Raw genomic sequence first — 20,595 nt, 5'->3', positions numbered from 1 at the left:
ACAACAATAAGCAAATATACACCATACAGAAACAATTTACACCTCTAGTTGTGGCGTTAAGTAACAGTCACAGGTAAAAAGCACAAGTGGGGTTTCTGCATACATCCATATAGGATACTGCCAGAAAAACTGTGTAACTACCTTTCAAAAGCAGCAAATAAAGCCACTTGGCTCTTATTGTTAAAAACGCACATGAACTCGCTCCACAGAACTCCTAATGGCCCAAATCAGGAGGGACAGAAGAAACACTTCAGGATTGATATCCCAATGCAAATTTTTCAGATGGAGTTTACACACTTGAGTCAAGAATCAAACTGTAAACATCATCAGATTTAGCGAATTAGAAGTCACCTATCTACAGGACTTACAGATTTTACCCAACACACTCTGATGCTGACTTGTTTTACAGGCATATATAAATTTATCATCTGCTTTACAAATAAGTCCCCACTGCTGATGCTGTCAAAGAAAAATGTAACTTATGAAATGACTAATTTAAGAGGCTGGCAATAGCTTTACATTTCAACGCAACCGAGATTAAGGGGCTCATAAAGAAATACTGCTTTTATTAGAGAACCAAGAGCAAGAGTCCACTGTTATAGCATCTGTTAATGAAGCAGAGACAAGAGGTAATCTGAAAGGGGCATAAAAGAAAGCTGGAAAGGTACTTTGTACAAGAGCATGTAGTGATAGAATGAGGAGTAATGGCTTCAAACTAGAAGACAGTAAATTTAGATTAGGTATCAGGAAGACATTTTTCACTATGAGGGTGGTGAGACACTGGAACAGGTTTCACAGAGAAGTCGTGGATGCCCCATCCCTGGAAGTGTTCAAGACCAGGCTGAATGGGGCTTTGAGCGACTTAGTGTAGTGGGAGGTGTCCCTGCCTGTGGCAGAGGGGTTGGAATTAGAGGGTCTGTAAGGTCCCTTCCAACCTAAACCATTCTACGTAACAGATTTTTAAAATGCCTCATCCTCATACTAGCCTGCTTTTGTCCTCTCTGTTTTGATTTGCATTGCTTTTTGAATTCATGAATAAATCATGAATCACCAGAAATGGAATGAACACTGTCTGACAATTACAAAGCTTAAACGTTATTTCGTAGATCTCATTTACAGTTATTCACATCTGCAGATGTTGCAAGTCAAAGTTTAACAAACAGAAAACCCAGCAACAACAGAAAACACCAAAGATGAATTAAAAAAAAAGACTCTTCTATTAAAAGGTTCTTATTTTACAGAGAAAAATACATGCTGTGTTAGGTACAGCCGTTTTCTGCTATCTGCCAGTGATGCATTTTTGGAAAGGGCAATGATAATGGTAAAAGAGAGATAAAAGCAGTTTTCCCATAAACTTTAATGTAAAAGAGGGTGGACTGTGTGCACAGACTTTAGAAGAACATTGAACAGAAATTCAGGACGGGATGATATATATAACATGGAGGACAGAAAAGCAAAAACAGGATCACCAACTGGAAGAGATGCTGGCTTTTGGGAAGATCTGACCATTGTCCCGCGTCTCAGTCCTTCCCCTTTGATAGACCTGATTGATATTGATTCATCTGAAGAGGCTGATGGTGACAATGAAAATGAAACTGTTCACAAACAGGCAGCTAGAACACCTGCATTTAGAGATTTATGGGAGGCCTTCAGGATCATAAAGGAGGCAAGGGAGATCTTTCAAAGTAGTGATTCGTCCTGGAAACCCAGCTTCCAAAACTTCAAAGGTACAAAGCCTGACACATAACTCAGCATAGCCTAATAGAACCTCCTACAGTACTCAGAGCATGTCCCAGTACCCTAATTCCTCAGTTGCACTTCTCTAGTGACAACATCCTAAACAACTGCTCCATGCAGTGACGGGATATTCTGCACATAAAAAAGGATTTTTGCAATTGTTATAATTAAACTAAAACTATTTTGGCTTGAACTAAAACCTGAGGATTCACAAAAGATGTAATGCTAAGGAGTTGCAACTGGCAAGGTTCTAAATTAAAAGTTTATTTACAAGTTATAAACTTTTTTTTCTGGTTGCCTGAATAATGCAAAGGTGAACCTCACATACTGGGTGGTTTTACTTGCAAAATAAAACAAGCTCATGTAGTCAATGTGTTCAAGTTATTTTTCCATAACAAAACCAACTTATTAAAATAACTCACCCAAGATACACATTCATGCTATGAATGCTCTCTGGAAATTGTTTGCCACTCTCTAAATCAGTGATACCAGCTCCTTTCAGGTTCTCTTTCTGTTGGAAAACAAACAAAACATCAAAACTTTGAGTATTTTCTAGTATCTAGTGTAAGCCTTTTATTAGTATCAGACAACAGATCCACCTCATAGCAACTCTAAGCAAAGTATAATCATTAAAATTAGCAACAATACAAATCAGTTGAATGGCTAAAAGCCCTAGACACACTTTTAACCATAGTTTTCCAGCACACAGAAGAGTAAGTCAGTCTTTGAAGAATGCTAGTTCATTCACAGATGATCCACTACCATGAACTAGTATATTTCTAGGCTTTTAAACGGTATTTAATTGCTGTAGGACTGAATAAATCAAACCCTGCAAACAGAAATGTGTCTGCCATAACAGCAATTGTGGTGTGGCCAGAAATCAAGGCTAATTCTGCAGCTCCAGGTAATATTTACAATACATTGTGTTTCCAGAGAGGTAGGAGGACAGGTGTTTTTGACCATGCAGTAGCCAGCTTGGGAAACCAGTGGACCCAGGGGCATAGACTCAATGTCTAATGCTAGTTACAGGGGGAGGGATCTATAGTGTGGCAAAAACCTTCCACTTTGATTAATTTGGTATTCCATGTTAAGGACTGAAATCCTCCAAACCACAAACAACATTTCCTAGCTTTACTTATGATGTTTGGTATCTACAGCAAAAGTTGTCTGTAGGCAATAAAAGCTTTCTCTTTTTCGCTCCTGCAAGTTACGTACCGACACTAGCATAGAAAATAATTCTTTTCAGATCAGAAACGTCCATGCCAAACTCAAATAACGACCATTTCACTGTCATACCAGTAATGAAATTCTGGACCACTGATGATAAAGTAATTTCAGTAGAGCAGAAGTTTCTTGAAAGGAAGTCAAAGCACTGCATGTAATTTGGAAATAAAGAATCTTACTTGACCATCTTCCACATTCAATGACATGCAAGGAATAACAGAGCCTATTCAGATAAATAATTTTCCAAGTTACAGGCAGAGATTTAACCACTGTGCAAACCTATCCGCCTTTAACCACTATCAATGTATAAACTGTTTTCACAGTATCTTTTCAGGTATGGCCAATGCTTTTTGTGCAACCAGACTTCATACATAAACTGTCATCCTTTAAATCAAAAAGAGCCATACATTTAATCTACGGATTTCAAGGGTTTTTCAGAAACATTAAAACTTCAATCCTCTCACTTAACATTACCTTACTGGCTATAAACTAATCACTTAAAAACAGAACAGCAGCTACCTGTAAACAAAATAACAACAGGAAATGCCTTTAAACTACTAAAAACAGATAGAAGGGATGAACATTTGAACACATGGTAACTACACCACGTTTAAATTTAAGAGATTTAACATTCAAGATTATTTAATTTAGACAGAAAAAATAAGTAACAGCACATCCTGGCTTGTCCTGACAAGCAAGCATACCTTATATCAGATTCACAGTTTGCTTCAAAAAGATAAACAGCGGATCCACAGTCTTATAAAATTCACCCCCATCACACACCAAACAAAGATGTGCCAAGAATTGTTTTTATGCATAAAAAGAATGAAGAAAATGAAGCACTTCTTTGGTGCTTTTAACTAGCTACAGGCTAGTGCATAAAGATACACAAAGTAAGTTCCTATATGACAGTAAATGCCACCTTCATGCTATATAGGACTAAAATAATTTCCACAGTGTTACTAAACCTTAAGACAAAATAAAATACCTCACTCATTAGGTCATCCCCAGCAACAACAGCTATTTTCAAATCAACATCTGCTTTCTTTGCCACCTCCTGAAGGGCAGCTGCACAAGCAAGTGGATTAATTCCACCAGCATTGCTGATGACACGGACACCTAAACAAAAAGACAAATTAAGTTCAGCAGTGTCAACAGTCACTTGTATTTTAAAAACTTAAAGCATGCTGAAATGCAAGCAAGGTAGCATCTTTGCAAGGTGTCAGACATCCTATCAAGTAAACTACTAAAAACACATTAAAAGATGAACCCCATTTAATCTGTGAAAGGATCAGAATAAGCCAATGCAAAATCATTTATGGAAAAGTAATTGTTATAGAAACTTTTTATCTTTCCTTTATGCATGGAAAGAGAAAAGTGACCAAAAAGACATACATGAAGAGGCAGGCAGACAGTATTAAAACAACTCCTACAGAAATAGTATTTGACACCAGTCATTCAAGCATCCACGCTCTCCAAACAACTGCATTTTAGCAGAAACATGCACCTATGTCTATAAATTCCAGACGGTGTTAACAAGGTATTGGGTACTTAGAAGTAATTCCCCTTCTCCTCTCAAGCTCAGAAAACTGTGACACTGTACTAATGTAAACAGGAAAAAAAGTGATCAGAAAGTAAGTGATACTCTAGAACTATATGGCAATGTTCAAAAACTTTTAGATTGCATTGAAACCGTCTATATCTCACGTTTCAATAAAGGTCTGTAAAGCAAGCTTCCATTCACAAATTAAAGCTACAGTAAGATATACATGGATATCTATGTATATATTTGTAATTATAGCAAACATTTCAAGTTACCCAATCTAAATGTCACCAGACCTGCACTTTGCATCTATTACAATGTGATTTTTGCTGATGTTTAAAATATTATTGCTAGAGGACAGCAAAATGCTTGGGTAAAAACCAGATGTTTATAGCAACAAAAGCCATACAAAACTTAGATAAGTGAACTTAATTAAGATGCAAACTCACACAAAGAGCGGCATACCTTTCCTGTGAATATCTTTTATATAAGGAGCCATGGCAGTGGAAACAAAATCTGGAGTGTAACCTAAAACCTGAAAAAATGAAAAGCTGTAAGCTGTTTGTTACAGTCAAGTCAACCCAATCCCTTTTCTTGGTTAAGGGAAAGGAAAAAACAGGGAAGAACAACCAGCTCCCAAAATGTCTGGACACAGAAAAGGATGTGAACGCTTTTATAAGATGAAACTGAGTATGTGAAAATAAATAAATACATGCAAGTAAGAAGTGTACAAAAGCAAACGTGTCCCCATAACCTGACATGTCTTAAAACAGACTGGGAGGGTGATTTGTGCCCGACGAGAGCCGGGGAGGGACCGGAGCCCACCCGCCTCCCGGCGGGGCTGCACCCCACCCAGCCGGGCCCCCTCGCCTCAGCCAAACCGGCCGCGCCGCGGCCGGGCAGCGGCTACTCACGGGAGACCGGGCTTTGGCGGCCGTCAGCAGCGACATGGTGATCTCGGAGAGATAATCGAAGACGAGGAAATCCAGCTTCCCTCCGTACAGCAGCTGCGGCACTGGCGGGGCAGGGGAGAACCCGCCGTTAGCACCGCGCCGTCCGCGCCCGCCCCGGCCCGTCCTGTCCCGCCCGCGGTGCCGGGCTGAGGCCCGCCGGGCCGTCCCGCCCCTGCCCTCGCTGACGGCCTTGCGGGCGGCCCGCCCCGCCGCGCCCGGGCGTGCGGCGGCAGCAGCCCCGGCCCGGCCGCTTACGCAACGGGGCTGTTTGCGACGCTGCAGCCGCCGCCCGGACGCCCCCCCGCCCGGCGGCCTCGCCAGCCCTCGGTGCCCCAGCGACCACTCCCGCCGCCCGGCCGAGCCTCCCCGCGGGCAGTCGCCGCCGCCTACCTGCGGCCGCCGTGTCCCCCCAGAAGCCCGAGGCGCAGCCGATGCGCACCGCGGCACCCGCCGGCGGCTCGCAGCCGGCACTGAGCCGCCTGCTCCAGCGGGGCGGGCAGGCAGCGGCCCCCAGCAGCCGCGGTCCCCGGAGCCCCAGCAGCGCGGCGCAGCTCATGGTGGCGGCAGGCGGGCTCCTGGGCGACGCCCCCAGCTGAGGCCCCGGCCCGCGCCCGCCCCGCGGCCCGCCCTGGCCCGCCCCGCGACAGCGGCCGAACAGCTTGCTGGGCGCCTGCGGAAGCGGAGTGTATGAACCCCGGGTTCGCTGGGAGACATGGCAGGAGCTCCGGGAGGCCCGGCTGGCGCGCTCCTTTCAACATTGAAGGCGGCTGAAGGGCTGTGGTGGCTGCGCGCCGGAACGGGCCTGAACGGGGCGTCTGGTTTGGTTCTGGCCCACGCCGGGCAGGGGTCGGCGCCAGGTGCCGCCGCACCCCTGCGGTGCTGCAGGGGTGGCAAGGGCACGGACTGAAACACCAGGCGTGGGGTCGGGGGTTAACCTGAAACCTTGTGACCCCGTTCAGAGTTTCGGTAGTGTCGAAATCATAGAATCATTTAGGTTAGAAAAGACCTTTAAGATCATCAAGTCCAACCATCTACCTAACACTGCCAACTCCACCACTAAACCATGTCCCTAAGCACCATACGTCTTTTGAATACCCCCAGGGATGGTGACTCAACCACTTCCCTGGGCAACCTGTTCCAGTGCTTGGTAACTTTCTGTGAAGAATTTTTTCCTAATACCCAGTGTAAACCACCCCTAGCACAACTTGAGGCTGTTTCCTCTTGTCCTATCGCCTGTTACTTGGGAGAAGAGACCGGCCCCCACCTTTCTACACCCTCCTTTCAGGTAGCTGTAGAGAGCAGTATGGTCTCCCCTCAGCCAACTTTTCTTCAGGCTAAACAATGCCAGCTCTCTCAGCTATTCCTCATAAAACTTGTTCTCCAGATCCCTTATCAGCTTCGTTGCCCTTCTCAGGACCCGCTCCAGCACCTTAATGTCTTTTTTGTGGTGAGGGGCCCAAAACTGGACACAGTACTCAAGGTGGGGCCTCACCAGTGCAGAGTACAGGGGGACGATCACTGCCCTAGTCCTGCTGGCCATACCATTTCGGATACAAGCCAGGATGCTACTGACCACCTTGGCCACCTGGGCACACTGCTGGCTCATATTCAGCCGGCTGACAACCAACACCCCGAGGTCCTTTTCCGCATATCAGATAGTCTGGTTATGAAATTTATAAGAAAGCTTTTCCTCCTTCCTTAAATAAAAAATGTGTTTATTAAAAAATAAGGCTTTTTGTGGGACTAGGTGTCTCAGTTTTGACAGGAAGGGTTTCTCAGGTCCCAGAGTGAATGTCGGTGGACATAAGATGAATGTCACCAAACCAGCAAATTCCCTGGTATGCACAGAGGAATGATTTCCCAGCCCTGAGGTCTGAACCAGAGGGCTGTCACTGAATGTCTCCACAGAGGGCTGATCGTGTAGAGGTGCTTCAGGTGGTGACTTCGGAGGTGACTCCTCAGCTAGAGAAAATCCACATCATTCATCTGATGTGACAAGGACTGTGACTGAATCAGAGAACTGCATGCTGACCTGATGCAATAACAGCTAGATCTGCCTTTACACATATGCTTTGATTCTAGGTGGTTTTGAATAATCTCTTGCAAGTGAAACATTTATAAAATTTGGGGTCTTTGCAGGAACGCTGAAAAAATACAACATTATGTGTGATACTGACGATGCTAAGTATATGATGATGAGAGGTGGTTTTACTGATGTAAAAAGTAGCCATGTTGAAAATATTTTAAAAAGTACTTTTGAAAATTGTTAATAAAGTGTCCAATTAGACTGATTTCTGATTGCAGTTAGAAATGATATAGTTGAGAGAAGATAGAAAATAGTCATGCCGTGATCTTAGAATTTGGTTCTTTACGTAGGGAGGTGCAACGTTTTCCTATTTCAAAAAGGCCATAAAGCACCATCTTCTAACCTTCCAAGTGCCTAAGAAATTATAAGCAATTACTGTACTAAGTTATTAAACAGGCAGAACCAAGGAGGTCACAGAGAAAGAAAAGTTGGTTCCCTACACATAGAGAGGACCTAACCTTGATTGTTAAGTTATTTAATTATGTTGAAAGCTTGCGGGTTTTGGGTCCCTATAAACTAGTAAACATCCAAATAATCACAGTGGGGGAAAAAAAAAATGCGTAACGTATACACAGCTGACTCCAGATAGCTTTGTCCTAACTATAGCAACGTGTATTTATTGTAGCTCCTTAAAGTAAACTTTGAAGCAAGAACTAGAAAGAGCACTGCCTGGTGCAAATTACACAGCTATTGGTATAGGCATAAAGACAAATGCTTTCTGTAGCTAAATTTTAAAGTGTCTTCCATGTGCGTTTCAGTATGGAATACATTACAGTAAGATTCCAACATCCTGTAACGTAGCAGGAAACATCGACAAGTCTTGCAATGGGCTCAAATCCTGTGCTGAAATTCAAATGCAACTTACCTTGGCTGTGACTCCATAATCAATGTCCTGTAGTCCTCACTCACTTCTGTGCTTAAGCATATCCAAAATAAATGCCAATCACTAACAAACATAATCATTTATAACCCATTAATGTAAGTAAAACTCCTGCTGAAATGTGTCAGGCCAAGATTTCATGCTGCAAAAGTGAATTTCTGGAGGTGAGAAGACACGGCTGCTCAAACAAAGCGAACGAGAGGCCGGTAGATGGCTGTGTTTCACCACCGTCCGCACCCGCCTCGCATGCAGAAGTGTCATCTACTCCTGCCAGCATCCCCTGGGCCATCTGCGCTATGCAAATATATGCATTTCACCCCAGATGAACAAATGCATTTTATCCATATGAAGATACTAATATTCACATGCACGTGTCTACATTGGTGGAACAGTCTTGGAAGCTAGAAGGTGCTTTATTCTTTCAGCTTCTTTCAAATATTTTTGTCACATGGATTTTGACAGCATCTGCTCATGGTTCTGCAGTGGGCTGGATTTTGCTTTGTCAGAAATCATTGTAAAGCCCTTATGCAGCATGAATACAATTTTAGCAAATTCGCATACGTATGTTTACATGTGTGTGAGAGAATTAATATACAGCACGTGTAAGATACTAAGCCAGTGCTGCAGTAATGATTAGTTCAGAGCCCATCATTTCATACACAAGGTTAGGATTGTTTTGATGAAAACGGAGGCAAATTATTTAGAGGCTCTTTTCCAGAGAGGCTTGTGAAGGAATGTTCTGTGGTGGTCAAGTTGTAATTTTGAGATTTTGGCCTTTATGTGATTTAACAGATTTTAGAAACAGTGTATTGCTCTTTCAGGACATCAGATGGCACTGTCTGTTTGTCGGTGAAGCCCAGAAGAAACTACAGTCAGTAACGAGCCTGTGTGAAATTCATACATGGAGGTGCTAGTTAAAAACTTGACTGTGTTTGTGGCCTATATAGGGGATAAAGGTCAACAATAATAAACACCATAACTCTGTCACATGGTAGGAATCTGCATCCACTGGCTCTTAAAAGTAAGCCAGATTTTTAATTCCTATCATAAATTTTGAGAAGGAAGGGGTAAATATCTTCTGGCTTTAATTTTTATGCTGGAGAAAGAAAAAGGTTACAGAGTAAAAAAATAATTAATACAATTTTTTTCTTGGTCATGGTTCAAACATAGGTCAATCTGAGATTCAGTTTCCTTCAGTAACCCTAAGTACTTAGATTTACTTTTATTAGGCTAGTGCTGTTAATGTTTCAATTGTAGGCCTGTGCTTCCCACCCTGTAAACAGATTTGTGCACTAGCATGGAGCACAGATGATGTGTCACGGAAATGTGAAATTCATCTGCTACCCTCATCCTGAATTAGTAGTGTTCAGAACTAATCCTGGAAGTCAGGGAGGACAACGCGGAGTACATTTTTCCAAAGCAAATACACTTTCCATTATTTTTCTCAGATTTTCCTGACAGTCAGGCTTCCTCTGATCACTTAAAAAAGTACAAGCAAAGTATTTCACAGACCAGGGTTTTATTTTGAAATACTTTATGTTTTTTCTGCATTTCCTTTAATGTCACTGTAAATAAGTTCCTGTACACACCTATTGTATCAGCAGATACCAATGAATATTTTAGTTTATTGAGTAGGCTCTGTTTAGTTTATTGAGGCTCTGTCCTCTCAACTAATTACAAAATATTCAGCAAATATTTGAATTTATTACTTATCTCATTCCCACAAATTAGTGCATCTATTTGTTTAACAGATGGAGTTCACTGCTCTTGCCCTGAAGGTAAAGCATACACTGCAATCTCTCTTTTGCAGACCGTCTGAAAACCAGCCATTTCTAAGTGAATCAACAGTTGAAAATTATCTCTGTAAATCAGTAAAGGGAGAGAATTCGCCATGTTGCATCTAATGCCCCCGTATAAGGCACAAACAACTCAAAGCTCAATAATGACGTTTAACTGATCCCAACTTGTGGGTTTGGGGTTTGTAGTATGTTTGGTAGATTTTTAGCATGTTGAAGTATAAGATCCTGTGCTCTGCGACTCAGAAAAACCTCAGCTGTGACAAAGAAACAAAATGTGTAATCTTCTGAACTACCTTGATTTTGTTCCTTTATATCACATTTTTGTTGTTTTTAGAGATATGTTCTCTCTGAATTCTTTAAGATTTGAATGAGGTTTAAATAAAATCTTTAAAACCAGATGATTTTTAGCGGCCATGCATCAGTGTAATTTCTATGCTTAGATTTAAGAAAATATAGTAATATAATATAATACAATATAATAATATAATATAATACAATATAATATTATTTAAGAATACACTCTAAGGCGAGTGAAAGTCTCTCTTCTGCATTCACAGTGTGCATGCAGCAAAATATCCCATGAATTCTTTCCAAAATGGAAAGATCTGTCTGATATGAAATACATACATTTCTTAATTTTCCTCACTCCATTTTCAAAGAAACAACTGTTTCCAGCCTGTATTTGAACTGAAGCAAAGTGAATATCTGTACTGGTGTCATAAGTGAAAAGAAATTAAAGCCTCTCCCGTGCGGGGCAACTGAGCTGATTTTTGCTGACTCACAAATGCTCCAGGCATTTCGTTTCAGGAAGGGTGAGGAAGAAGTCTGTTGCACAGATTGGACTATCGGGTTGGCAAAAATGTTGTTGTTTACCTTTTGCCCAAGTCTTGAATATTGAAAGAGAAAGATGAGTTACAAAACTGTTTTTTTTCATTTTCACTTTTCTGCAGTTGGGTTTGTAGCACACCAGCAGCATAACCTCAATTACTAGTCAGCTATTTAGTCATCTCTATTTCTCATCCTAATTATCACTCGCTCCTTGATTGACCTAGGAAAGGGGATTTTGCCCACTAATCTGTATAGTTTATTGGTAGTACAAGCAGGGTAATACATATTGGTGATGGATTGCAAAGCAAAGTAGGCAATTTTAAAAATATTTTTGGTATTTATTTTTGCAAAAGGAAATTAACTTCTGGAACATCCAGAAAAAAAAGCAAGTTCAAGTCAAATCCACTGAACACTTTCAGTTAAAACAAAAATAAAACCCCACTGGATATCTTAAAATGGATTACTAAAGCACTTCTGAAATGTTCTAGACTGATTGTTCAAGTTAGATTCTTAAGGCTTGTGAGCCATAAGTTTAAAAAACAATTGTTTTTCCAAGACAGCCGTAAGAATACTCTGATATTCAGGAACTAATTTACAAACACAAGCATATTTCTTCTGATTTGTATTTCTGAGGGAAGATTTACTATGAATGATGGGAAGGTGTTGGATAGTCTCCCAGTGGCTGTTTGACAAAAATACTAACAAAAATTGAGTTCAAGCAGGCTCTTTTAAACAAATAACGATTCACCTTTACTATCTACTCAAAAATAAACTGCAAGAAAAAAGTAAACCAACTTTAAGAACACTTCCTTCTGCCTGTGCTACACGGATTGTTCCTCATTTGTTACCAAATCAGCAAACAGACTTACTGGAAAGAAAAAACTGGCCAGAAAATCAACAGAGTCAGTTTATGTTGGGCACATCTCAGGGTACAACTAGGTCTCTAGCACATTTGTCTGGTAAATGGGTCAGCTGTTTTGCAGCCAGGACCAAACAAGACAAACTGGTATGCAAGGGAGGAAAAGTACTGCATAGCCACGCTACTGAGAATACAAGTTGTTTCCAAATTAATGAAAAGCAGGAATAAGGATTTTTTAAGTCATACAAGGTGAAACCACAGAAGAAAAGAGAAGGAAGCAAAGATATGAAAGGATTAATTATTCAAGGCTAAATCATGACAGTGTAATCAGTAAAGCAACCCCCAAAAAAGTGACTTTTAAATACTTACATTTTCTGCTAAGGAGTACAAGAGGTTGCAACCAGAAATACAATGAGGCAACTCTTTTAAATGCAGTGTACAGATATTTGGTAATCATCAAAGCAATGTTTAATGTCGATTCCTTCATGAATGTAAATTTATATAGTAATAATTTTGTGCTATCGCTGTTAACTATGAAAGAGTTTCAAACCTCTATGTACTGCTATTAGTGATAAAAGGGGAGGGTTGTTCTTTACTCTGTCAAAGGATGAGGGATACCTGGGTTGTGTTAGATGGTTCACCTGTCGTGCCATGGACGTTACGTGCCCATCTGCACTCTTGAGTGTACACCTGTGGTTGAAGCCGGGCCAGTTATTTCACAAAGCTCATACCGGGAACCTACTCACACTATATAATCGTATCTAAGGGAATCCTGGCGCTATGTAGCCACTGAAATTGTACCTCCAGGATCCTCTGGACCCCGTGTCATGGCAATGTGTGAGCAGCAATGGCAAGGAGATTCACTGGTACTTTCCTGAGCCCGTGTTAACAGTGCTAATGAAGCAACAATAGAAAACGCAAGAGGAGGTAGACTTTAACCCAGTTTTATTTACTTTATTTTCACCCTTTAGGAAACAGAACTAACCATGTAAAAAGTGGAGCCATGTCCTATTTGTGTCAGTAAGGACAACAGAGTCATGTTCAGCACATGACTCCTGAAGGTAATTAATGCCAAAATTGGAAGGGTAAACGTCTGGCATCGGTCATTCTTTGGAAAGGACTTTTGGCAGCCTGGCAGCTAACTCATTGGTCGTCAGTACAGTTACTGAAAGGCTGACTCTCTCATGAACAGTGGTTCACATAAGCGTCCCATAAAATTGATTTTTAGCATCATAAATGCTCAGATTTCCTTCTGGCAGTATTTCGCTGGATCCTTGAACATGACGGGAACCTTCTGGTTGACCAGATGTAACCAGATGAAAAGAGGTTACATAGGTCCGGAACTCTCCATATTTCCAGGCATAATCATATCTAATTTTGTAATACTATAACATCTAGCTTCTACAGAGTGCTTTTGTCCATGGATTTTAAATGCCTATTAAGCAAAGCTGAACCATGCTGTACAGAGGGGAAGTCACTTGCCTGAAATCACAAAGCCGACCCCAACAGATCTAGCAGTGAGCCCCAGTCCCACCATTCTGTTCATCATTTGGTCAAATGTATTGATGTCAAAAGCCTCATTCAGCATTGTCCCATCACATGGGTTGTCATACAAACACAAAAGCAGGCTTTCTCTGGAGAAGCCACAGCATAAAGATCAGGTGCAGGGCACGAGTAGAATGCTATTAACGCTATTTATAGAGATGGTATGCAGAAGCACATACATAAAATAATTTGGCTGGGATAAAGCCCATAGCAGAAGAGGGAGCCTGTCGCCAGTCTTGTAGGTGTATTGAATAAGGCAGATATGGACAACCTTAGTTCCCCAGCAAGGAAGCTTTGATCAAAGTCGTTCAAATGGACTCCTTGAATTGAAGGCTGGGGAAGATTCATGCTTCCATTGCCTGTGAGAAATACCACAGGCTTCTTTTCCAGATGTGACTTCATACCATTCCCTGCCTCAGTTTTGTCATGTGCAGAAGAGGGAGAATGAGGTTGATTCTTTATGCAAAGCATTCTGTGGTGGGAAAGTGATACATAACCGCAAAACAGGGTTTATTGTTAGGCTATTGGTAGTTGTTCCACGTAATTCAGATAGCTACTATGGCTTTTCCTGGTGCTGTTTGAGTGAAACTTTTGCCAGCCCCCATCCCAAAACGATGTGTGAGTTTCCTGAACGTTCATGTTACTAGAAGTAGCATCTCTATGCCTTGTCTCACCTTCCCATCTCTCCTGAGACCTCCCAGCTGGAGCAGAGATCAAGCGGGTAAGTGGGAAGCAGGTTCTGAAAATGGGAGGAGTACGAGATGTGTCCAAATTCTGGGAATCCACCTCAAACCCTTACCCCACCTCTTCCCGCCACCTCCCAGTGCCCGCCCCCAGCTTCAGCCTGCTCCCTTAAACTGCTGCCGCCCCGTGCTGGGTTGGACGTTTTCGGCTGCTGACTGCCTGACTGCACCGAGCGGTCAGCAGCGCCCGGTGGGACAGACATGATGGTGCTGAGTTTAGGCAGCTGGGCTCCCCTGGGGCCTCTCCTCTCACTGCTCTTTTCTACCAGCATGGCGGTAAGTGAAGAGACGATGTTAGAAAACACCTCAGCGCAGAAAGCGCTGTTGGGAGAAAATTCACTGAAAACGGTCTTCTTTCTTCTCTTCAGTACATTGCTACCAGAGAAAACTGCTGCATATTAGATGAACGATTTGTAAGTACCTGAACAATTTTCTTTTATCTTAAGAGTCTAATTAAAGCTTTCCTATGCTGATTATTAACTACCATTATCACTTGATCCTCATTGTTATTTTTGATCCTCATTAAATGCACTGTGCTTAAGCCCGTTATTTGTTAAGAGCGGTATACGCTTGGTAAAAAATGTACGGGAGGCTGCACTGTTGATGAAAGCATATATCCAGCAGACGCTACAAGTAATAGTGTGCACTGTTTTCTTGCTATGTGTGCACACAGCATGAAAGTAAACTGCCTCTGTAAATTCAAATACAGCAGACAAAGTGGCAAACGCCTGCCCTTTTTCATCCACAATTGTTTGTGTAAGCTGACCAGATAGCTGCTCTCCATTTCTTGCTCCTGAAACATTGCCAATTATTATTCTTTTGTCTTTAGGGTAGCTACTGCCCAACAACCTGTGGCATTGCAGATTTCTTTAATAAATACCATCTTACTATGGATAATGAACTGCAGGAAATTGAGAGAATTTTACGGCAAATTACTAACTCCACAGCAACAACAGAACATTTGATTCAACACATCCAAAGCCTCTATCCTCCAGAGAAGCAGAAACTACCAAGTGAGAATATAAAAATAACTACACAATTGAAAAATAGAATTTATGTAGTTCTTGTGTTTTTTAATTTGCCTAATGGCCACAATTTTATCCTTTGCCTGTTTTACAGATTCAATTGATGATTATACTCAAAAGTCCAAGAAAATAATTGAAGAAATTATCAGATATGAAAACACTATTTTGTCTCATGAAAATACTATACAGTAGGTATCTTCCACCTTTTATATCACTTGACAATTCAAATTGTTTCTTTCTGTTCTTCTATCAAGTGCAACTGAGGCTCCCTCAGAAAGATTTTTTGTGCTCATGTGAACTGCTGTGCCCACACTGTCATTAGCAGCTGCTGAGCAAGACACTGAAGGATCATGAGGATCTGATATTGCATTCTCTGCTCATCTGCATAAGCCATTAATTGTGCAAGGAGTGCAAGATAAGAATGTCAGAAAGCATGGTGATATTTTTTTTAAGTTTGTTTTGCTGTGCCAGCTGCTCCTAAAATTTTTTCGTGACTTTTTTAGGTTTTATTAATAGGAGTTTGTGCTGTAATGCAGAGTGTATGGAATATTTGTACGATCGTTCACTCTGGCTAACTTTACTGCATGTATCCATGTAAATCAACTCAGTTATGTAGCTGTAAATCATAAGTAACTATAAACTCAGTGGTAGTCTTTTGTAAATTGATATTGAAAATAAAATTAAGAACACCATTAACTTTTCTAGATCTTAAGATTATGTTTTTTGACATGAATGTAGAAAAATCTCCACTTCTGTGATGTTATATCACAGATGATGTAGGCATTCTGACACTTGTAGCAGTTTATTTACAGCATTTATGTTTTACAAATGCATCCATAATTAAAGAGGAATAATTTATCATTTACTTCGGGAGAACAAAGGAAAACTTTCCATAGACTTATATTCGTACATTAATTACTGGTTTGAGTTTTCCTGACTAGAGTCAAGTTTTGCATAAGATTAAGTGCGTGCTTTCTCATTTTGTCTAGTTTCCTTATCTTTAAATATCAGTGCTAAGAGAGGCACCCCCTTTTACAGGAGTGTATGTAGCAGCTTGCTACACAGGTGAGGCATGTGTGCAGGGAAATGTGTATGACAGTTTAAGAAGCAGCTGAAACAACAAGCCATTTTTATGTCTCTCCGTCCAGACAGTTGACAGATACGCATATATTGAACACAAACAGGATCGCACAGCTGAAAGAGAAGATCGCCCTGCTTGAGTCACACTGTCAGGAGCCATGCAGAGACACGGCTGAAATACAGGAGACAACTGGAAGAGGTGCACAAAATGCTTCTTGTAGGGTGGAGGGTTAATTCGGTTACAAGTATCGCCAATTGGCATCACGGTGATGATCTGTTTGTAATCTTAGGGACCATAGATTTCTGCAAAGGTATGTGAGATTGCAAGTTATGAAACCAGTGCTTCGATCAATATAAGTGGTAGGTAGATGCTCTGCAAAGAGAGCGTTCAGATGGAACAGAGGTCTTGCTTGCTCATTTGGCCTTTTTGGCCAAAATATGATTATCCCAGAATGTATGCTAAACAGGAGGGGCAGGAAGAGGTTTTCTATGGACATCAGACAAACAGAAGGCAATTCATTATCACATGTCTATTGAGTCACCTGGAAAAAAATATTTATTCCATTAGCTCAAAAAATGCCATTTTTGTTGCTGTAGAAATTAATGCAAGGACTGTATTTTACATTTAAGTTGCTTAAGCTGTATGTGAGACTAAATTCTTCCTCATTTTACACAAGTCCTGTGAACTTTAGAAGGTTTTTATGGCAATGACCTTAAAGTATGTGGGTTAAATAGCTAACTTTGCAACAATGACATTTGGATGAATTGTATTTCTTGCACTAAGAAAGTTACAATATCAAATAAGTGTGAGGGTAGAACTGTAGCTATATTAATAACAATCCTCTGAAAATCTTTACTTCAGATTGTCAAGACGTTGCAAATAAAGGTGCCAGAAAAAGTGGTCTTTACTTCATCAAGCCTCAAAAAGCCAAGCAGTCATTCCTAGTCTACTGTGAGATTGATTCATATGGCAACGGCTGGACAGTATTACAGAGGGTATGACGCTTATGTATTATTACCATGAGCAAGCTTATTCCATCAGCCCTGTTTTTATTTACCTACATAAGGTACGTAACTTTTTGATTGAGGTTTTTGGTTTTGTTTTTGTGTTGTTTTTTTTCCCCCAGAGACTGGACGGGAGTGAGGACTTCAAGAAAACTTGGGTTCAGTATAAGGAAGGATTTGGACATCTGTCTCCAGATGACACCACTGAGTTCTGGCTGGGCAATGAAAAGATGCATTTAATAACTACGCAGTCCGCTCTGCCATACACCTTACGAATAGAACTGGAGGACTGGAGTGGCAAAAAAGGGTACTTGCTCATGATGCTTCTGAAAATGACAGCTTAAAACCTACTGCTCCCACTGCTGTGTCGGTTTGTACAGCTCTCTGAAAAACGATGACCCTTTAGACCTGCTAACATGCATAGGACGCTGCATTGGCACCCTGTGTGATGTTGCCAGGCACACGTGTGTGTCTGAAGGCCACGTGCTGGCAGCCCTAGTTGAATTGGCAGAAGGAGTCTGTTTCTTCTCTTCAAGTTCCCTCACATCTTATGCATCTTATGGACTAGATGATTGTTGTAGGTCCCTTCTAACTGAACTATTCTATTCTATTCTATTCTATTCTATTCTATTCTATTCTATTCTATTCTATTCTATTCTGTTCTATTCTAATGTATTCCATTCTCCAGGAGGGCTTACTGTCCTTGCTATTTCTTGAGACAGGCACTCCTTCCTCCCACCAAGAATTTCCTCATGACCAAAGCATTATGAACCTGGGAGATACATGTATGTGTTTACATAATGTAGATCTTTCATACGTCACTGGAAACTAGTAGTCAGAAACATGCCTGATGCTGGAGCACAAAAGTTGGTTAGATGTACATCTTGAACTGAGGCACACAATCATGCAAAACCAATTCCTTTTCAAATGCTAGGATGCCATAAATGCCTTTTCTGCAGTGCTAACACCTATGTATTTTTCATTTGTGCATATACTGGGAATGCAGTACGCTCATATTCATCGTTATCCTTTGTTAACAGCACTGCTGACTATGCTGTATTCAAAGTGGGAAGTGAACAAGACAAGTATCGACTGACTTATGCCTATTTTATTGGTGGTGAAGCTGGGGATGCCTTTGATGGCTTTGATTTTGGAGACGATCCCAGTGACAAATCCTTTACCTCTCACAATGGCATGCGGTTCAGTACCTATGACAACGACAATGATAACTTTGCTGGCAACTGTGCTGAACAAGATGGATCTGGATGGTGGATGAACAGATGTCATGCTGGCCACCTCAATGGCAAATATTATATAGGTAAAGTGTCTTCTAAATAGCTATAATGCAGGACACCACGTTTCAGTGACAAAGAAAAATGGGTCACTTTCACTGAGTATGTTTTGCCATCTGGATTTCCCAAAGCTGGCGTAGCCCATTCTTTGCAATAACTGTTAACACCAGCAGTAGGAACTTACGGCTGCTCTCCAGCCCAAAGTGGGAGAATCAGTCCTGAGAGAAGGAAACTAGGGAGAGAACAGCAGTGAACAGGGCCTGTTAGCATGCCCAGGGATGCTATAGAGGTATTAGTACTGGAAAAATGTGTGGGCACATTAACTATTTTAGAAAGCAGCTAACTGTTTTGTACCAACTGGATATTTTTTAGATGGTGTGTACACATCGGAAGATGCTGGTCCATCTGGGTATGACAATGGCATTATCTGGGCAACCTGGCGTGACCGGTGGTACTCCATGAAGAAAACTGCAATGAAAATCATCCCATTCAACAGACTGTCAATAGATGGGCAACAGCACAACTTGGGCAGCGCCAAACAGGTTCAACCACAGGGCCGAGGAGATATTTAAAATGACAGCAGAACATTCTTATCATTTCAAACACTGAGCTTGGCCAGCTGAAGCGTTAAGCCCACTGCATCTTAGAGAAGCTGGCTTTGTTTAGCGTTTTGTCACAGAAATAGTTGTACTTTGATTTTAGTATACCTTCCACATTACTGTTTCTTTTAACAGATAGTTAAACAGATAGTCTGGTGATCAGAAATAATCCCTTGCCTTAATGTGTTGTAAATGTTACATTTTTAATTTCCAACTGGTATAAATATGTAGGAACACTATCAACATGTCATCATAGCCTTATGCACTTCTTTCTTTTGAAGGACATTAAAATCCTCTCTTTTTTTTTCTGTTGTAGGTTGGAGACTCGTAAAGGGACAATTTCACAAAGACTGGTCTGAACAGGGAAAACAAATCTTTTATATCTTAGGCACTGAACTTACCTAACTTTACACAGTTCAATTTTGACTATAAAACACCGTTGACTGTAAAATGCCCAAGCCTCTTCCCTGAGCAGTGCTTACCTCTGTACATGGTTATTTTTTTCTGTACAAATTCTCAATAAATTTTTGATTATTACAAAATATCTGAACTTGTTATCTGTGCTCTTCTGTTGGCCAAACAAAACAAAGTAAACTTTATGATGGTTGGAAGGTTACTCTGATCAAACCTGTTTGATTCAGTCATTCCTGACTGGCAGGCCAATAATTTCTGCTCTTTGTTTAGAAGCAGGTGTTGGAGCTATTTCTTCATAAAAAGCGGCTTGTTTCCAAAAGTTTTCATTCTATTTTCTGATAAAATTGATTTGTAACATAGATCAAAGTACATAGCAAATTGAAAGAGGCCTAGTTTACTAGTGAAGTCTACTTAACTGAGCTTACCACGAAATAATGAATACATTTTCAATCAGGATGTGTTAGGAAGTATACTATCAATGATCAAGAACAGATATTTTACTCCAAAGCATAGATATTAACAAGTTTCTCGAATATCACTCAGAATAAAAGTTTAATTTGCTATATAGCACATAGAATCATAGAACGGTTTGTGTTGGAAGGGACCTTAAAGATCATCTAGTTCCACCCCCCTGCCATGGGCAGGGACACCTCCCACTAGACCAGGCTGCTCAAAGCCCCATCCAGCCTGGCCTGGAACACTTCCAGGGATGGGGCAGCCACAGCTTCTCTGGGCAACCTGTTCCAGTGCCTCACCACCCTCACAGTAAAGAATTTCTTCCTAATATCTAATCTAAATCCACCCTCTTTCAGTTTAAAACCATTACCCCTCCTATCACTACACTGCCTGATAAAGAGTCCCTCCCCATCTTTCCTTTAGGCCCTCTTTAGGTACTGGAAGGCTGCGACAAGGTCTCCCCGGAGCCTTCCCTTCTCCAGGCTGAACAACCCCAACTCTCTCAGCCTGTCTTCATAGGATAGGTG

The 20,595-nt window shown here is 41.2% G+C and overlaps 2 protein-coding genes across 8 annotated transcripts in view; one reads left to right on the top strand and one right to left on the bottom strand.

The window, feature by feature from the left end:
• The window catches only part of LOC141744233 (uncharacterized), a 68,730-nt gene extending 62,666 nt beyond the window's left edge, over positions 1-6,064 (bottom strand). For all 6 annotated transcript variants that reach the window (XR_012587368.1, XR_012587369.1, XM_074589726.1 and 3 more), the window contains exons 1-5: positions 5,848-6,064; positions 5,419-5,519; positions 4,970-5,039; positions 3,950-4,080; positions 2,160-2,248 (exon numbers count right to left, since the gene is read on the bottom strand). Coding sequence is in view for 4 of the 6 variants with exons in the window: in XM_074589726.1 (XP_074445827.1) it covers positions 2,160-2,248; positions 3,950-4,080; positions 4,970-5,039; positions 5,419-5,519; positions 5,848-6,013 (557 nt within the window). In the remaining 2 variants the exon portion in view is untranslated. The remainder of the gene's footprint in view (positions 1-2,159; positions 2,249-3,949; positions 4,081-4,969; positions 5,040-5,418; positions 5,520-5,847) is intronic.
• Positions 6,065-14,323: 8,259 nt separating this feature from the next.
• On the top strand, positions 14,324-19,742 carry FGG (fibrinogen gamma chain). Of its 2 annotated transcripts, XM_074589725.1 has the most exons (10): positions 14,325-14,473; positions 14,566-14,610; positions 15,027-15,210; positions 15,317-15,410; positions 16,371-16,501; positions 17,165-17,298; positions 17,430-17,614; positions 18,348-18,625; positions 18,972-19,141; positions 19,515-19,742. In XM_074589725.1, the coding sequence occupies exons 1-10, from the start codon at positions 14,399-14,401 to the stop codon at positions 19,527-19,529; spliced, it is 1,311 nt and encodes a 436-aa protein (XP_074445826.1). In that variant the 5' UTR covers positions 14,325-14,398; the 3' UTR covers positions 19,530-19,742. The 2 variants fall into 2 exon arrangements, with proteins under 2 accessions (XP_074445825.1, XP_074445826.1); XM_074589724.1 differs by lacking the exon at positions 19,515-19,742 and having other exon boundaries at positions 14,324-14,473; positions 18,972-19,322.
• The last annotated feature ends 853 nt before the right edge of the window (positions 19,743-20,595 follow it).

The sequence above is a fragment of the Larus michahellis genome, chromosome 5, assembly GCF_964199755.1.
Source record: "Larus michahellis chromosome 5, bLarMic1.1, whole genome shotgun sequence".
In the NCBI taxonomy this organism is placed as follows: Eukaryota; Metazoa; Chordata; class Aves; order Charadriiformes; family Laridae; genus Larus; species Larus michahellis.
This window is presented reverse-complemented; position numbering and strand designations above follow the sequence as displayed.

Excerpts from the sequence above, each read along its gene's own strand:
- FGG (XM_074589724.1), top strand. The coding sequence starts at position 14,399 with ATGATGGTGCTGAGTTTAGGCAGCTGGGCTCCCCTGGGGCCTCTCCTC. Across the intron at positions 15,411-16,370 it reads TCTCATGAAAATACTATACA|ACAGTTGACAGATACGCATA; the intron begins GTAGGTATCTTC and ends CTCTCCGTCCAG. Across the intron at positions 17,299-17,429 it reads GCTGGACAGTATTACAGAGG|AGACTGGACGGGAGTGAGGA; the intron begins GTATGACGCTTA and ends TTTTTCCCCCAG.